This window comes from Neovison vison, chromosome 8, assembly GCF_020171115.1.
Source record: "Neovison vison isolate M4711 chromosome 8, ASM_NN_V1, whole genome shotgun sequence".
Lineage (NCBI taxonomy): Eukaryota > Metazoa > Chordata > Mammalia > Carnivora > Mustelidae > Neogale > Neogale vison.
In genome coordinates, this window is record NC_058098.1 from 24692983 (window position 1) to 24710965 (window position 17983).

A 17983-nucleotide genomic window follows, 5' to 3' on the forward strand; every position below is an offset into this window, starting at 1 on the left:
TCAGATAGCAGTGACATGTCCTGTTTTTTATTTTGAGAGTTCCCTTTGGGGGCTGTGTGAAAGATGAATTGAAGAAGGGCCAGGATGGCAGAGGGGAGGGGAAAGAGGGCTGAACTGAGTTTGAAAGCGGAAGGGAAGGGGGGTTGGGAGCCAGTCCACACTGATCTGTTGAGCCCCTCCATGAGCTTTCTCTGAGCCAGTTCCTATTTTAAGCCCTTTTACAGTCAGTAGGTGAGTCCCCCCAGTAATCCCTTATGGCCTCTATGATTTACCCCCATTTTGCAGAAAATGATAGAGACGCCCAGAAGTGAAGTCCATTTCAGGTCTCACCCACAGGGTGTCACTCCATTGTACCGCAGTTTGCTCTGCTGACCTGACAGTGGCTGGGACCTGCCCTTAGTGGGCACATGGTGCAACCCCCGTCCTTCTCTTCCCGGCTGTGTAGTACTCCCAAGCCGCCAGGCGCACCCATGACCAGCACCCATGACCAGTCCGAGCTGGGAATAACCCCTTGGGTGGTTCCGGACTCCGCAGTTGCCCATCCTCCTGGAGGCTCTGGTAACAACCGCCGAGGGGAGCAGTGTTGGGAGTTTGGGAGTTACACTACTACGTGCTCTTGCCCTCCTGAAGACTGGAGTTGGCTTTCCAGTAGGGAAAGCGGGGGGGGGGGGGGGGGGAGGTGTGGAGCTGCGGGGGGCGGGGCCCTCGGCGTCCGCGCCGGCGCCAATGGGCGGGCGGCCCCCCAAGTCCAAGGCGGCGGCGGCAGCGGCGGCGTCCAGAAGCCGGAGCCGCAGTCGAGCCCGAGCCGGAGCCGAGTGGGTGGCGGCGCCATGGCGTGCGCGGGGCTGCTCACCGTGTGCCTGATCCGGCCGCCCGCGCCCGAGCCCCGGCGGCCCCCTGCGCCCACCGCCGCCGCCGGGCCCACCGGACACGCGCTCTTCCAGGATGTGAGTGGGGCGCGGGCCCTCTGGCCCTGGGCTTGTCATCGTCTCTCCAGCTCTGTCCCCTCTCCCCCCGTCTCTCGCTGGCTCTCGCTGTCGTCCCCCCCACCGCCTGGCTCTGCGTCTCTGTGTGCGTTTCTCTCCCTCCCTGCTGTTTGGGCCCCTTCTGTCTCTGCTTCTCGCTGTCTCTCTCTGACCCCGCTGTCTCCGTTCTCCCTCATTGTTTCCATTGTGTCGGTTCTCTGTTTCTCTCCTCATCTCTCCTTGTCTCCTGGTTCGGTGTCACAGCCCCTGCTGCCCCCCATCACACACACCCAAGTCCACCCCACCCGTGTGTCTTATGCAGTGGGGACGGTCAACACTTGATCACAGGAGCAGTCCCCTCTGTGGCAACCCTGGGCTGGGCTGACCCAGGAAGGGAAGCTTGGAAGAATAAACAGCGTCCCGACTTCTGACCTAGTGCTGATCCCGAGTCCCTCAGATCTGACCCCGGGGGCTGTGGGGTCCCAAGGTGGGTCAGGATTTCCCACAGCGGCTTTACATCCCTCCTGTGGGTGGCAGGTGGGTCTGCAGCCCCCTGGGGGCACCAACATGGAGGAGCTCCGCCAGCCGGGGTCCCTGCTCTGAGCCCCATATTCCCCTTTCACCCTGGTGCTCAGCCCCGTCCAGGCCCACTCATGCCCTGACTTTCAGAGGTCTCTGCCTGTGGGGAAGACTGTACTCGTGTCCCTTCCCTGCTGTCCCTAGTGACTCAGCACCATGACCACAGTCTTCCTGGGTGGAAGGGACCTGTCTGTCCCGCTTCCCAGATGGAAAAACTAAGGCCTGAGGAGTTAGGAATATGTCCACGATCACACATGGAGGCAGAGGCATGCTAGGGCGTGGCCCCAGATGTCCTCACTCCCAGTGTCGCCCTCCTCCCCACCGTGTCCGTCTGCCCCAGTCAGGCCATCCTGGGCTGCTGTGTGACCCTGAGCCAGTGGCAGGCTTTGTGTGAGTCAGGCTTCTGGCCGGGGGGGTTAGAGTCATGCCAGTCCTTCACTGACCCAGAGAAAACAGCTGGAGAGGACTGGCGTTCAGGACCTGGACTTGGCAGGGGTTCTCCATCCAGACTTTGCCCTGCCCCTTCTTGCCCGGTGTGCTAGTCTATTTGCTGGGCTGCTTTGGGTGACTTGGAGTCTCTGGTCCCTGAACATGTCTTGACTCTGCTCCTGTCTGCGTCTGTTGCCCTTCATCTCTGCTTCTCTGTAAATACAATCTGTCTACCCTTACTTTCTGCCACTCACTCCCCCCGCACATGTGCGTACGCACACACGCACGCCTGCACATATACGCATGCCTACCCAAGGCCTTCACACTGAGTCAGACTCCTAGGAAGCCCCAGCCCTGGAAGGGTTAGCCCCAGGCACCCACAAAGAAAGGACTAGCCACTGCCCACATATCAGGGTCTTAAACAGGCACCCAGGGAAACAGCCTTGAATAGCCAGAGTCTGGGATGGACCGTGGCCATGCTGCAGAGTTGCGGGGGGAGGTTCAGATCAGGGACAAGGGCCCAGGAACTGGGCCCATCTCCCCTCCTTCCTCAAGCTGGCTCCGTGCCAAGGGCTGGTGCATCAGACTGAATCCAGCATAGACTCTAGGTGTGGGAGGTGGGGGTGCCGGAAACTCGCCTGGAGCACCCGCCATGAGGCCAGCCCCCGAAGGAGAAGTGAGCAAGTGGTGGGTCCTGCTGTGTGATCTTCCTGTGCCCCCCTTGTTGGAAAACCTCCTGCAGGGCTCGTCTGGGCAGGAGGAAAGGCAAGGTGGGGGCAGACTGGCCAGATGGGGCTCTGATGAGTTGGGTGGGGGCCTCTCGCCTCCCAGGCAGCGCTTATAGTTCCCTTCTCTGCCCCTTTGTCCTCTAGGTTTTCCGCAGAGCAGATAAGAATGGTGAGTGTGGCTTCCCCTGGGTCCACAGCGTGGGAGACATCAGGGGGGCTCAAGGAAATGTGGGGCTTGGGGGAACAGTCTAGAATGGAGAACAATCTTGGGGAGACCCAAATTAGGAAAACCACTCAAGGCATCCTTCCCAGAGGGACGGCTGTTTGGAGTTGAGCTTGGCAGTGTGGAGAGTGGAGGGAATGTGGTTTCGTCAGAGGCTGGAGGTGGGGGGCGTACTCTCACACACCGCCCTGGCACAAATATGGGTAACTCTTCCGTTTGACTTCATGTTGTCCTCACAACTGCCAGCTAGCTGGGCGTTGTTCACCCCACTTCACAGACGAAGGAGCAGAAGCCGAGATAGGTGAAGCAGGTTGCCTAAAGTCACACAGCCTTTTAAGTGGTGGGCCTTGAACCCGGGTCTGTGTGATGCTTCATCCCAGGCTCCCTGTGTTAAGGGGCTTGGAAAGGTGGGGTGATGGAGAGGAGGCCCTAAATCTTTAGAGGGCTCAGGAACTTTCTGTTTGACCAACCACCTGGACCCAGGGAGGGCTGGCACAGGATGGTGCTGGGTCCAGGGAATCAGGTTCCCCTGCCCTGGGTCTCAACTTCTCAGACCCTTATCTGGGAAAACCTTGAAAGCTAAAGCAGGAGCCCTCAAGGGAACCCACAAGCAAGTCGCTGCCCACAGGTGACTTGGAGCAGCCCGCTGTGCCCTGACTGGCCAGCTGAGGGTCTGAGCCGAGGCAGCCAGTCAGCCTCAGCCTCACTTCCGTCTGCGGGCATCAGACCCTTTTGTGTTTATGCCTCCTAGAGAGAGGATCGTGTCCCAACTTACTGATCAGGACGCTTGGTCTTATTTGGCTCACAGCATTCCTTCTGGGGATGCTCAGACCGTCCCCCCACTCTGCTCCCCCAGCCCCATCTGCTTACAGACCTTACAGACCAGATCCCAGGGTCTCTGGCCATTCCCCTGGTGCACTTAGACTGTGACTTGGCCCCTGCAGAGAGGGGTCCTTCCCTTCTAAGCTGCGGCTGCCACCCGCTCTCAGGAAGATCTCATCTGCCTCCCAGTGGCTTCTCTGTGAAGGGCGTGGGTCCAGAGCAGACTCAGCCCCCAAATCCTCCCAGTGATGTCCAGGTCCTGCCCCCATGATCTGGCTGTTCATTTGTTTCTTCGTTTGGCAAACACGTATTGAGTCCCTTTGTAATGCCACATGTGTGCTGCCCCGTCCCTTGGGTGCTTGCAGCATGGGCCCTATTGCCTTGAGTGGGCACCTCCGAGGACCTTTTTGTCTCCAACAGCCGGGTCCCCTGGCCAAGCTCAGAATTCCATTCCACCTGGCTGAGTAGTCCTTGGGCGGGGGGTCTGAATCTGGTAGCAGGGGTCAGGAATACCAGCTCTGCTCCCTGCCACCCCCCCCCCAGATGATGGTAAGCTCTCATTTGAGGAATTCCAGAATTACTTTGCTGATGGGGTTCTCAGCCCTGGGGAGCTGCGGGAGCTGTTCAACGGCATCGACGGGCACTCCACCAAGTATGTACGAGCGGGGGTGGGTGAGCCGTGGGTAGATGTGAGGCTAGGTTATCCCAGCCCCACTGTGTCCCCTGCTGCCTTCATTCCTTATGGAGGATGGGGGGTTGCGTAGGGAGAGAGGTGCCAGGGCCCGATGCCAACTTTGCCCGCCCACTCACCCCCCTCCCTGGCTCCAGTCTTGTCCATCACAGTCTTTCCAGCTGGGACCCCAAAATAGCCAGGTCTGAGTCACCACCCGTGGTTCAGCCCACAGGTGTCCCCCCGCACCCCATTCCCTCTTCCTACAGGGATCAGAGGGTGCCTGAGGCTAGCCGGGCCCTGCCAGCTTCCACCCATGGATGCAAGGGCACAAACCCGCACTTACCTCCCCATGTTCCCACATCTGCAGGCCTTAGCAGCAGTGGCACGCTATCCTCCCTGTGCTGCCTCACATGCAAGCACCTGGATGCACAGCTGTCCCTCCCTCTCCCCCCACATCTCCTTAGAATAATTTCTAGACTCTGGGTCAGGCTTCAAGGCTGCCACGCCCTTCCCTAGCCTGAAGCCTGAGCTGGGCCTTTTGTCTGCAGTGCTGCTACCTCCCCACCACCAGAAGCTTTGGTCAAATTCCTTGTCCTTCAAGGCCTAACTAAAGTAGCTTCCTCCTGGAAGCCCTCCTTGACCTACCAAGTAATACCCCGTTGTTTTCTCTGGACTTCCTCAGACCTGGCTTCCCCTTCTCAGCTCTGACCCTTTTTCTCTGGCCTGTGTCCACATTTCTCTCCCTGGGCCTGAAAGCCCTTGGAAGCCAAGCGTGGGTCTGAGTTTTTGTCCTCAGTAGTACCCCTGCTGCCCCTCTCGGCGCACTGAGCAGCTTCCCCTGGGGTAGAGGGAGAAGACCCCTCCCCATCAGGCTGAGCTGGGCGGGCAGTGGGAGGAACGTTGGCTTCCAAGTCCCAGGTCACAGGCTTACGTCTGTGGGACTGAAGTGTCCCTTCTCTTTTTCCCACAGCAATTTGGAAACAGAGAGACTGTGTGGTGAGTAGGCCCACGGGAGCTCCGGTCTCCTGGGGCCCCTGGGCAGGTGGGCATGAGGAGAGGCCGCCTCCTCTCCTAATGGAACAGGATGGGCTTGGCTCAGGATACGAGGCCTGGTTGGCTGCGGAGGAATTCCAGGCTGGGTAAATGAGGTCACGGAGCAGGTTGGGGGGGTGGTCCGGGAACCCTTGAGCACCTCCTCTGCCCGCAGATTATTTCTCAGAACACCTGGGGGTCTACCGGCCCGTGCTGGCTGCCCTGGAGTCGCTGAACTGTGCGGTCCTCACTGCCATGGACAGCACCAAGCTGGTGAGTGGAGGGCTTGACGCTGGAAGGCTGGGAATGAGGGCAGGCATGTCTGCTGTGCTGGGCCAGTCTCCACTGTCATGGCTCTGGGCTGTGAAGCTAGAGGCTTGGGTTCACATCATGCCTCTCTCACTCTCTAGCTGTGTATCTGTATCTCTCTGGGCCCGAGTTTTCTCATCTATAGATTGGGGATCATAAGAGAGCATACCTCCATGCATTTGGTGGGACAATTAAATGAGAGGGAAGGCAGGGATTTTTGTCTTTCTCATTGTCTACTCTATTGCCAGCACCCAGAACTGTGCCTGGCACACAGAGCCACCTAATACCTAGAGCTGCTGCTGCTGTTTTGGTCATAGGCGAGACCCACCTGCTGTGGGGTATTGAGCCCAGCACCCAGCAGGGATGGGGTGGGAAGTGGGGCATGTGCGCATAAGGTCCCGGGCAGTGCTGGTGTGGAACCTGGGGAGGGGGGCAGGGCCTGGCCTAAGGACATGGGTAAGACTGGCATGTGTGCACCCAGGTGTGCATGTGTATCTGTTTGCATGTGTGGCCACATGTGCGTATAAGCACTAACAGTGCTCACAGCCGGGGCTCTAGGCTCTTGGGTAGTGACTTTGAAAACACAAGCCACCCCTCCCTTTGTGTGTTTCCTTTAAGAAATGTCTCCACCCCCTTTGTCCTGTGGCTCTTAATTACAAGGCAAGGAGGGAAGATGGAGAAGATCCAGGATTGTGCCTGACCCCACTTTTTACAGAAGGGGAAACTGAGGCCCTCAGTGAGTCAATGATCAGCTGAAGACAGAGCTTCCTTTTCTGGTTGCTTCCACATGGGATTTTGTCAGTTTTCAAAGGGTCACCCTTGAGGCTTGGCATAAGATGGGAATCCAAATTATACAGGGTGAGGGGATGACTTGTAATAATTTCTGTATCTGTGGCCTGGACACAGGTGGGAGTGTTGCCTTCCTGTTGCCATGGAAACCGGGCCCCGGGAGTAGGCACCTGAACGGGTATTCTCTGAACTAGCACTGGTTAGGGTAGACTGAAACTGCAGGTTGAAGTGAGGGTCCTAGGGGTCCGGACCACCTCCTGCTGGCTCAGTAGGGATTAGGGACAACCCGTCAGCACATGATGACACTGCCAGCTCTGATCACTTGAGACTTTTATCTGGAACTCAATGCCTCTGATAGCTCAGCCCGTCAAGCCTCTGCTCCTGCTGCCCCTCGTGTGACACCTCCCCTCCAGTGACTCAGTTGAACACTTCGTGCACCAGCCTGGAGCCACACTCCTGGTACATGGCCCGGGTTATCCAGCGACATTGGAAGGAGTGCAAGGAGGCTACCATGGAGCCACCTGTCCATACTGCTGTGCCACGCCCAGGCTTGGCCACCAAGCAAGGCCTCAGGGCCCCATAGCCATGCCTCCGGCACTGCGCCTCCAGCTCCATTTCTAGGCGCTCAGTGAAGCCAGGGAAAAGTGTGGAGCCACCAGCCAGCACCACGGTATCAGCCAGTCGCTTCCGTAGTGTTATGGGAACCTTCTGCAGCGCCCGGAAGACCAGTGCAGGCAGTCCTGGCCTGGCCTGGCCTAGTAGACTTGGCTGGAAAATGGGTTCTGGGCAGCGGAAGCGCTCGCTGCTGAGACAGACACGGGAACCGTTGCCTAAGCAGACACTGACCGGATGCTGGCGGTCCTGGTTATGAAGGTCACCCTCAAAGTCCAGGGACACATAACAGCAGCGTTTCTTGAGCTGCGTGATGGCCTTTCGGGGCAGGGACCGCAGCTGTAGGTGGGGGCATGCTGCCTCCAGCAGGTCCCGCAAGTAGCGAGACAGGGTGCTGCCTGCCACGTCCAGCCGGAACGTGGCCTCGTGCCATGAGTGTCCTGCATAGATGGGTGTGGCGTGGCACACGCCCGCGCCTGCCTCCACGGCCAGCCCGCTGAAGGCGCCGGTGGAGCAGAGCGCCAGCAATGCTGTGCTGGCCATGTGGCACGCGGGCACTGCCAAGGCCTCGAACAGCAGCTCGGCTATCCTCTCGCGGCCCACGGGCGGCGCTGACGGCGAATCACTCACTAGCACGGGCCACTGCTCTGGGCACACCCGCAGGCCGCCCACCAGCAGGCGCTCCCACAGCCCCTCCAGGGCCTCCCAGTCCACTACCAAGCCGTGCTTGATGGGGTGCGCCCGCGTCACACCACCCATCCGCTCGCAGCCCAGCACAGCGGGCAACAAGGGCCGGTCCCAGCTGGAGCTCTTCAACACCAGGCGCGGCTGGTGCTCACCTGCGAAGCCCGCCTTGATGAAGCCCGAGCCCGGGTCTATCACCACCGCCACGCGGCCCAGCGAGGGCGGCCGGCGGACCCGCCTGCTTCCGGACGCCGAAGCCATCGACGCCACCGTGACTTTCCGGGCTCGGCCCCACCCTTGGCCAGAGGCTCCGCCCCTGGAGGCACAGTCCCGCCCCTTGCCTGAGGCTCCGCCTCTGCCGGCCTTACTGAACGCCGGTCTTTCAGCTCCTCGCTCCGGCCACAGGCCTAAGTTCCCACCGTTCTGGCTGCAGAAACAGGGCTCTCAGTTCCCGGCTGCAGCTTCTGGTCCTGAGCTTCCACTCTTCCGCCTAGACTGGAAGTCCCTTTTCAGCTCTTGGCTCCACCCACAGGCCCAAGGCCCCGCCTCTGGTTCGAATGTCAGTCTCCGCTCTCACCCGGCTTTGGCCCTCTTCGGACCACCTTTGCCCTCCTGTGGCTCCAGGCTCCAGCTTGCACCAGACCCACCTCTCTGAGGACTCACCTCTGCTATGCAGACAGCTCACTCAGCCCTGGCAGAGGTGGATGATGAGAGGGAAACATCGAATCCTAAATAAGAAGCCACGGGGAGCCACAGAACTCTAACAGTGAAGGGGTTTTGTGTCAGTGTTCCCGGGACATATAATCCTGCCTTGGGGACCCAGGAGACCAGCCCAGTCCTTGAGCCCCAGGCGGTCTCCTGGCGCGCCTCTCTCAGCCTTGACTTAAGTCTTTCCTGGTTGTGGAGGTGGGAGGGGGTGGTCAGAGGAGGGCGGAAAAGAACTTGGACTCATTGTGACCTCAGTCCTCAGCACCTGCTGTGCTTTCCCAACCCTCCACCCATGACAACTGCCTGGACATATCCACTCTCCTGGGACAAGGTGAAGAGCAGTGATTTTGGCATTGGGGGATCTGGCCTCAGCTGCCCACCACAACCAATCTGATGAGAAAGTTCTTAATCACAGATGTACAGTCACTCTGAGGACCTTGGTGCGCTCAGCTCTGGGGGGTCCAGGCAGCCCACAAGGGGACCCTACCTTCAGAGGCTTCCATGTGTGGACTCTTGTGGACCCGAGTCTGATGACTCATTGTGTGCCCCTGAGCAAGTCCTCATCTCCCTCTGGGCTCAATTTATTCCACCAAATGGTAGTTCTAATTCTCCCGCAGGAAAAGGCCACATCTTATCTCTGCAGAGTCTTTTCTCTTTAGGGCCATTTTGATGGCAAGTAGAAGACCTACTCAGGAGAACTTAAGCTAAAATAGGGATTTTGTTACAAGGATCCTGTTTGTCTTATGGGTACTGTGAAGATGAAATCAGGTTTCAGGAACAGACTGGAAGGAACTGACTGCAGGATGTGTACCGTCTCTGCATTTTTTTTTTTTTAATTCTTAAGACTGGCTTAAGCCCATGCATGTTGATGTACGAATATCTCTCACAGTTCCTGAGTTACAGTCCAGGGAAGAGGCTGATAGGACCAGCCTGAGCCAATCATATATGGCCCAGGGTGTGTGGCCACATTGAGGAATGTGGTTACCATGATTTAACCACATGGGTGGTAGGAAAGGGTCTGTTTTAACAAGACTTTGGAGAGATGCTATGGTCATGCAACCTCCAGCCTGATGGAGGGGATAAGAAAGGGATGTTGATTGGGTTGACACTAATGAAAGTACATCTTCAGCAGAAGCTGGGCCTATGTCTTCAATAAGCTGGGACCTGTGTCACCCCTGCTGCCTTTGCCCCCTTTGGGACCTCCTGAGGTGGTCCTGAGTGGGAGACTGGCTACAGGTTCGATAGAGCTGGGGCAGCACTCAGGTCTGGAGCTGGGTTTTGGACCCAGGAGAATGAGAACAAACAGCTGGGTGTTTCTCACAGAAAGCATGCCAGGCCTCTCCTGAGTGAATGGGGAGGTAACCTTGCATTGGAGACCACAGTGGCAATACGGCCAGAGCAGTGGTGAGGATAGGGGTCACTGAGAAGCTCTAGCAGGAGAGACTAAGGCTGTGGAGGCTGGGCCTGCATGTGACATCAGTAAGTTGGGACATTTCCCCGTGGGCCATGGAGAATCAGTGGGAGTTTATGAGGAGCGTGAACTGTGCTACAGCTAGCTAAGTCGTTTGGAATAAGTCTCTGGCGGCAGTGTGGGCAAAGGGATGGCACAGGATAGGCTGGGAGACAAGTGACTGAGGTGACTTGAGGGTTACCACCAAGCGAAGTGGGGCGGGATTGAGGGATTAGAGGCCCACAGACCCCAGCCTCTCCTCCTGAGTGCTCTCACAGGCAGACTGTGAGTCCCAGGCCCCAGCCCTGCTGATCGTGGGGCCTTCACTGTTCTTTCCAGGGTGGTGGCTGTTCACCTGGACCCCTTCCCGTGCTTAAGAAGGACTCGTGAAGGTTGGGGATGGAGATGTTAGGCCTCTGTGGGAAGCAGGTCCTTCCTCCTAGCTTGGCCAAGCCGGGGTTTGCCCACACTCACCTCCCTTGGGCCTCAGACCTGGAAGGGTCTGACCAGGGCCTGGAGTTGGGGGAAGGGGGAAATAGCTTCCCTCCACTGTGGTTGCGTGCCCCTCCCCAGCTCCGGGTGGGTTCTGACGCTTGGGTCACAAGGAGAAGGCACAGCTTGACTCCAGGCCGTGGCCTTTGCTCAGCCATCAGTACTTCTGTTTCATCCCTGTCTCACTCTGAGCCTCAGTTTCCCAGCTCCGTTGCGCGCCACCTCGGACAGAGCTAGCCGGCGTCAGGGTTGCTATGTGCTCTTTATTGGGCCGGGGGCCGGGGGCCGGGCCGGGCACTCAGGGTCGCGGGCGAGGGCAGCGGCGCCGCTTGCGCGGCTGCTCCTCGGCGGGCTTGGCCTCGCGGTCCACCTCGCTCTCGGTCAGTAGACGTGCATACAGCCGCTGCCAGCCCTGTTCCCCCTTGGCTGCGCCCCCTGCTCCGGCCGCACCCCCTGCTCCGGCCCCGCCCCCGGGCGCGCCCGCCGCGGAACGCCCCTCCTCCTGCAGCCGCGCGTCCAGCAGCAGCAGCAGGACCAAGATCTTCTTCATTTCTCTCGCTCGTGCGCCCTCGCGCCGATCCACACCGTCGCCCGCTCCTCGCAGCATGGGCGCCGCCGCCGCCGCGGGGGAGTCCACCGGGGCGCCCGTCGCATCCTCGCCTGGCCGTCGAGGCCGCGCGCCCGGGCCCGCCGCCACCTCGGCTAGCTGCTGCCGCTTGTCCAAGGGGAAAAGCAGCACGATCTTGGCCTGGGGGGTGGGGTGGGAGCGTGAGGGGGAAGCGCCCACAGCTTCGGCTTGCTCAGGATCCTCACCCACCAGGTCCTGTCTCCCAGGACTCTGTTCCCTTTACGTTAACAGGACTCCCGTCCCGGGTCTCACCCTTGTCCCATCGCCTAGGACCTCCACCTTCCCTCTGGAAACCCTTACCCACCCGAGGCTGACCTCCCGAGACCTTGCACCATCGACGTTTACTCTAACCCACCTCAGAAAAACAGCACGTTTTGAGGCTGGGAGCTGGAAAGAGGGCATAAGAGACACCCTGTGCCCATAGCCTCTGCAGTACCAACTAGGGCTGATGCCCCATGCCGAGCCCTCCACCCATCTGTTGGGGTTGGGAGAATCCCTTCCTGACCACCCTCCTGGACTCCCAAGTCTCCTGGTTTCTTGAATCCTTTGCCCTCCCTTCTGGGCTTTTAGGATCCAACCACACCCATGTCTATCCTCAGGAGAGGTTATCCAAGCCCTTGGCCTTATGCCCACAAGGCCTAGACTCCCAACATTCCCACCAGTTCAAGTACCCCTGACTCCCACCTACCCCTGGCACCCTGGCACTCACACTTGGCTTCTTCTGCTTGAGGTGGCTGAAGAGCTGCTGTTTCCGCCCAGCCTTGTCCATGTCGGGCGGCCTCTCTTTACGGGCCTGCTTGGGCACTTTGGTCCTCTTGTGAGAACTGTTGTTTCCCATGGCAGGGCTGGTCACCACTGGGGGCCACAGCCCATGCTGCTTCTGCCCTGCCTTCTGGCTGGGAGGGGGACCCCACCCATGCTCTGTTACATGGAGACCACATTGTGACCTCATGGGTCAACCTCACCAGCTCTGGACTCTAAGCTCCTCCTCCCAGAACCCACATCTTGGCTCTGTTCACTCTGTGATTTGTGGCTTTGGTTTCTCAGCTGTAAAACTGGACTAATAATCACAAATGAGGCAATGCTTGTGAGGTGCTTGGTGTTGAGTAGAGAGAATTTTCGTGGCCTGGGTTTGCATTCTGACTCTCCCACTATCAGTTGTCTGATCTTGGCCAAGGTAATCAACTGTTCTAGGCTTAGTCTTCTCATCTGCAAAATGGGGTCAATTATGGTTCCTGTTAAGTTACTATGAGGATTAAATGAAATTCTGCTTGGAACGGGGCCTGGAGAGAGTGGGTACTGTTATGGTAGCCGGGTTTTATGGCTGCAAGTAACAGAGACTATCAATCATCTTAAGTGCTTAAAAGGGAATTTACTGGAAGGATTTAAGGGAGCTCAGAGCATGGCTGAAGTCTACAGACCAGGCTTGGAGAGACAAGATAGATGCCATTGGCCTAAGAGTGAGAGGCCTCAGCCCCCATTCTGTTCCTGCCTCCTAGCTCATAAGCCTGACCCAGCAGGGCTCATCTGATGGCTGAACTAAAGCAGGTCCTGGATAGAAGCAGCCCCCCATGGATGGTGCCTCTGGAGCCCCTCCTGGAGGGGTGGGCATGCCCCTGCCTGGCCAGACCATGTCTCCTCAGGACTCCATTTCCTGGTCTGTGTCCTTTATAGGAATTAACTCATTGAAGTTTTTTAACAGCTCAGTGAGATGGCTGTTATCATCCCTGTTTTTTTTAGGTGGGGAAACTGAGGCACAAGGAGGAGAAGGTAGTTGGAGAGTCTCTGAGCATCCCACATGAGCAGCATAGGGCCTGGCACATGTTGGCCTTATCGTTCTTTTTTTTTTTTTAAGTTTTATTATTTTGACAGACAGAGATCAGAAGCAGGCAGAGAGAGAGGGAGGAAGCAGGCTCCCCGCTGAGCAGAGAGCCCGATGCAGGGCTCGATCCCAGGTCCTGAGATCATGACCCCAGCCGAAGGCAGAGGCTTAACCCACTGGGCCACCCAGGCGCCCCTGGCCTTATCTTTCTGCCCACGTTGGGAGGGGCTGAGTGGAGGCTAGTGATGTAGGAATCAGTGCTGGTGTGTGTGTAAGGACAGTGACCTGGCTGGCGGTCTTGTATCTGCAGCTCCTAGGAAAGGTCAATGTTTGTTGCGTGGATGAGTGAATGAATGCACGCATAGATTACGAGTGTTGGGCCAGCTGCTGAGTATGGGGCCACATCACCCCATCATTTCGCCTCATGTGTCAAAACTGGCCTTTGGGTGCCCTGGGACCTGCCATACCCCCGACCCGCCTAGCTGTGCCTGGGGCCACACTGGCTGAAGGTGGTGGTTCCAAAGGGGAAGGGGCCTATAGCCCAGAAAACGGCAGATGCCTCCCTGTGAGTTGGCCTGACACCTCCCAGGAAAGGCAGGCCAGGCCCAGCCGAGGAGGATCCAGGCCCTGTTCCCGGTCCCAGCACTGTCCTGCTTGGGGTGCTTGCTCTCTGCTCTTCATGCTGCCTCTGTTGCTTTGAAGGGCGAGGGGTAGGGGAGGAGGGCAGCAGCTCTCTGTTTAGAAATATATGCTTGAGGGCGCCTGGGTGGCTCAGTGGGTTAAGCCGCTGCCTTCGGCTCAGGTCGTGATCTCAGGGTACTGGGATCGAGTCCCGCATCGGGCTCTCTGCTCAGCAGGGAGCCTGCTTCCTCCTCTCTCTCTCTGCCTGCCTCTCTGCCTACTTGTGATCCCTCTCTCTGTCAAATAAATAAATAAAATCTTTAAAAAAAAAAAAAAAGAAATATATGCTTGAAACCAGGAAATGTTGACATGTCTCCTCTGCCCCCAGGAGTATGAGCGGGCCTCCAAGATGGACCAGTTCGTGACCCGCTTCCTCCTGCGGGAGACGGTGAGCCAGCTCCAAGCCCTGCAGAGCTCGCTAGAAGGGGCGTCAGACACCCTGGAGGCCCAGGCCCGGGGCCCACGGTATGTGAGGTGCCCTGCTGTTCATTGTGATCCGTTCCAGAGCCCTTGGCTTCCATCACATTCCATAGCTCTAGGATCCCAGAGCCCACATTCTCGTGCTTGGGCAGGGAGGCCGAGAAGGGGTGAGAAGGGGTGGCTGGCTTTGAGGCTGGGTCTCTATGTCCAGGAAGCCTGTTTTGCCCCACCCAGTCTTAGCCCTGTTCTGGGGCTCCAGTCCTTCGCCTGTGGGTCTGGGAGCAGCGGGTCGGCCTTCCACTTCCCTAGGTCAGATGAACACAGTGTGGAGGTGCAGAGCAGGTCCCATGGCAGCCGGCGGGCAGGACGCAGGGCCCTGCGGAGTGTTGGGCGGTCACCCACCTGGTCTCCCAGCTCCTCCTCCTCGGACACAGGTGGGCCTGCGGCAGGGTGGGAGGCCTGGCCGAGGAGGGTCCAGGGTGGACGCAGTGCCCATTCCTCCACTGCCCCTTGGTTCATCCTGAGAGGTTTCCCCCACGTGCGGGGCCCCGTGCCAGACTTCCCCGCCATGGGTACCCCCTACCCCACCCCAGGGCAGAGCTCAGAAGCCGAGATGCAGTGGCGGCTCCAAGTCAACCGTCTCCAGGAGCTCATAGACCAGCTCGAGTGTAAGGTGAGCGATCACAAGGCCAGTGCCCCAAGGGGGAGGACCTTCCTGGAATCCATCTGAGCCAGGCACACGCCGGAAACCCTGACCACACTCTGTCCCCCTCACAGGCCCCCAGGCTAGAACCTCTGCATGAAGAAGAGCCTACCCAGGGGCCTGAATCGGTGAGTCCAGGAAAGAGGCAACTGGGTGCTGTGCCAGGAGGAGGTGCTCATTAAGTGAGGGGGTTGTGGGGCCTGCTGCCCGCTTGGCCTCTGTGTTATGCAGACGCCCTTTCCCCAGGTTTGACCCAGCCCTCGTCCCCCAAGCCTGGGAGGCAGGTGCTGGCTTTGGGCCCTTGCTGTATGACCCTGTAGAAATCATGGTCCCTCTCTGGGCATTAGTTTCCCTCATCTGCATTCCTGAAAGCTGGGTCTGGGCAGTGTGGATAGAGGTTGGAGGGGGAAATGGTGGCATATTGCAGGAGAGAGAGACAGTCGCTGGATCGAGGCAGTGACCTTGGCCATGGGGACAGGAGGGTGGAGTCAGGGATGTCAGCAGCTGGGTTGGGCAGGAGTTAGACTGCATGGCAGGCTGGGGCTGGTGCAAGTCAGGAAGGACAAAGGGTCCTCCTAAAGACCACATCCAGTCTCTCGCCCGTGCACTGCCTTACTCTGGCTAACCAAGCAGCGTCTCTTGCCAGCACATCCTCGTGGCCCAGAGGCAGGTGCAAGTGGCAGAGGAAGCCCTGCAGGATTTCCACCGTGCCCTGTGCTGCTATGTGGACTTCACAGGGGCCCAGAGCCATTGCCTGCAGTGAGTCCCCAGCTGGCTAGTGGGCTGGCCAAGGCCCGGGGTGGGGGGAGGGCGGTGAACAGGGCCAAGTGCCGGGGGCTGGGCATCCTGGGCCATGGCTCTCATTAGGCACTGGGGCTGGGTGGGCAGTGGTGGTGGTAGTCTGGGCCTGGCCTGGCCATCTCTTTGGCCCCACAGTGTGTCTGCCCAGAAGATGCTGGACAATGCCTCTTTCACCCTATATGAGTTCTGGCAGGATGAGGCCTCCTGGAGAAGGTATGGTGTCTGAAAGTCGTCATTTATTGAGCATGAGCCTGGGTTCAAATCATCTGCTATTATGCCCTGGCTGTGTGACTTCGGGAGGGTTCCTTATCTCCTCTGAGCCCAAGCAGTGTCCTGTCCAGAATGGGAGTGGTAAGAGGTCCACCCTCCCATGAGCCAAATGAGATGGCGGATGAAGAGCTGAACAGGCCGTCAGGGGCATGGCAGCCAGCAGGCGCCCAGGGAACTGCGCCACGCTCTAGGCCAGGCCCCCAGGTGTTGCTTAATGTAACCCTCCCAGTGCCCTACAGTAGGCACTGCTGTCCCCACTTCACTGAGGGAACCGAGGCTCAGAGCCAGTGTGAGGCAGGACTGGGATCTGAATCCAGACAGCAGGACGGGTGGGAGTGGGGAGCTCTCAGCCAGGTGGTCTTGCTCTTTGGGGGGACCAGCTCCAGCCTCAGGCCCCTTCCTGACCCTCCCCAGGCACCAGCATTCTGCCTGTAGTAAGGCCTTCCAGCGCATCCTCATTGACCACCTTCGGGCTCCGGACACTCTCACCACTGTGTTCTTCCCAGGTATGCTATGGCCCCCCAACCCTCCCTACAGCCCTGTGCAGTGGCAGTGGGCCCCTGGTGGCCTCTGACCCTCAACCTCTGACTCCTAGCCTCCTGGTGGATTATGAATAATAACTGAGACTGACCTGCATAAGCCAAGGCCCTGGGGCCCCACCTGCCTCATCCTGGAACTTCTGGACTGGTCAACTCAGCACCGAAACCAAGGACACGGCCACTCTTACAGCTGGGGATGGGCCCTCAGAGGCGTACCCCCAGACCCAGCTGGTGGAGAGTCTCTCAGCCCAGGGATCAGGGACTAGGCTGCTTGCTTTCTGTTTATTTAATCAGTGTATTTTATTGTTTGTAGCTTTGGCCTCTGAGGCACTCTGGCCTCTGCCTGGCTCAGGAGGCTTGGATTCTGGTCCCCTCTGTCCCAGCCTTGTGTGACACAGAGCAGGTCGCTTCCCTCTCAGGGTGGGCCTTGGGCTGTCTGGCTGCCTAGTGGGTCCCCTGCTTTCTTCCTGCTGTCTTGGGGCCAGGCTTCTGCTCTTCCTCAACCAGCAGCAGAACCAGGGCTGATGCTCAGGGACACCACCCCCCCACCAAACCTCGAGCCCTGAGGCTGGGCTGGATCCGTCTGCATTGTGGGGTAAGGACCTGGGTGTCCCCATCACCCTCCCGGGCTGGCAGGCTCCCAACTCTTCCAGCATCCTCTGCTGAACCAGAGCCCTCTGCAGGATCCTGGGTTGGTTTGCATGTCATCTGCATATCATTTGCATGCTCATGCCCACCCATACTCAGGGCACTATGGGAAGTCCCAAGGTGACCTTGCCAAGTAGCAATAATTTGGGCCCAGTGTCACCTGTTCCCCCACCACCCCAAGATACCTCTGAATTCCAGTCCAGGACCCCAGCCCAGAGGCAATAAAGGAAGTGGTCACCTCTGGCATTGCGTCCTCTCTCTCCGTCAGCAAGAAGGCCAGGCTCTGGGGTTGGTTTGTATCTCAGTCACTCAGGGCAGGTAATCTTTCTTTCTTCCCATTTTGGGCTCCTGCGCCTACAGATGGTGGGAACTTCCTCACAGCTGACCTGTTTCCTGTACTCAAGGCCACAAACCGTGGTTCTGGGGCCTTGCCTGGGAAAGGAATCGAACTGGGTCAGGTCTCTGCTCTCAGCTCCCTGAAAGCTGTCTGGCTATTCTAGCTTCATCCTCCTTGCCAACAAGCTGTGACCTGGAGTTGGGGACACAGAGCCTATTCAGGGTTCTGGATAGTGTGGCTGGATGCCTCTGATCCTGTCCCCTGACAAAACCTGCCTTCCCCAGTCCCTTGCAGACCGGCTTTGTCACCGTTTGTCACCACCAATGGGTGACAGAACAAGGTGCAGAATGGCCAGTGTTGCGCATCCAGGTACCGGGGGGCCCTACTTTGAGCCATCTGGAGGGAAGGAATTGGGGGACATGGAGAGAGAGGAATGACCTACGTGGCTCTAACGGGGAGGCACACGGTACCACAAGGGCACAGGATGGCCTCTGTCCTGGTCTGGAAGGTGTCAGGGTTGGGAGTTTTTAAGGCAGGAAAACACACGCTCAGCTTCTGAAGGGGAGGAAAGCTTGCCTTGTGGAACTGAAGGGAGCCTAGCAGTGGGCTGGGGCGAGGGTGGGGAGGCAGCAGGGCCTT

At 58.6% G+C, this 17983-nt stretch overlaps 3 protein-coding genes across 3 annotated transcripts; 1 reads left to right on the forward strand and 2 right to left on the reverse strand.

The window, feature by feature from the left end:
• The first annotated feature begins 830 nt into the window (after positions 1–830).
• NECAB3 (N-terminal EF-hand calcium binding protein 3) lies at positions 831–17250 on the forward strand. The gene is made up of 13 exons (XM_044262182.1): positions 831–947; positions 2846–2870; positions 4290–4398; positions 5390–5415; positions 5627–5724; positions 13955–14091; positions 14356–14480; positions 14640–14719; positions 14824–14877; positions 15396–15508; positions 15686–15763; positions 16235–16326; positions 16416–17250. The coding sequence occupies exons 1-13, from the start codon at positions 831–833 to the stop codon at positions 16442–16444; spliced, it is 1083 nt and encodes a 360-aa protein (XP_044118117.1). The 3' UTR covers positions 16445–17250.
• Positions 6384–8106, reverse strand: ACTL10 (actin like 10). Its single transcript, XM_044262562.1, has one exon. It carries the CDS (start codon positions 8104–8106, stop codon positions 6967–6969), a length of 1140 nt encoding a protein of 379 aa, XP_044118497.1. The 3' UTR covers positions 6384–6966.
• Positions 10794–11976, reverse strand: C8H20orf144 (chromosome 8 C20orf144 homolog). The gene is made up of 2 exons (XM_044263230.1): positions 11833–11976; positions 10794–11243 (listed from the first exon to the last, which is right to left on the reverse strand). Exons 1-2 carry the CDS (start codon positions 11959–11961, stop codon positions 10794–10796), a joined length of 579 nt encoding a protein of 192 aa, XP_044119165.1. The 5' UTR covers positions 11962–11976.
• Positions 17251–17983: the final 733 nt, after the last annotated feature.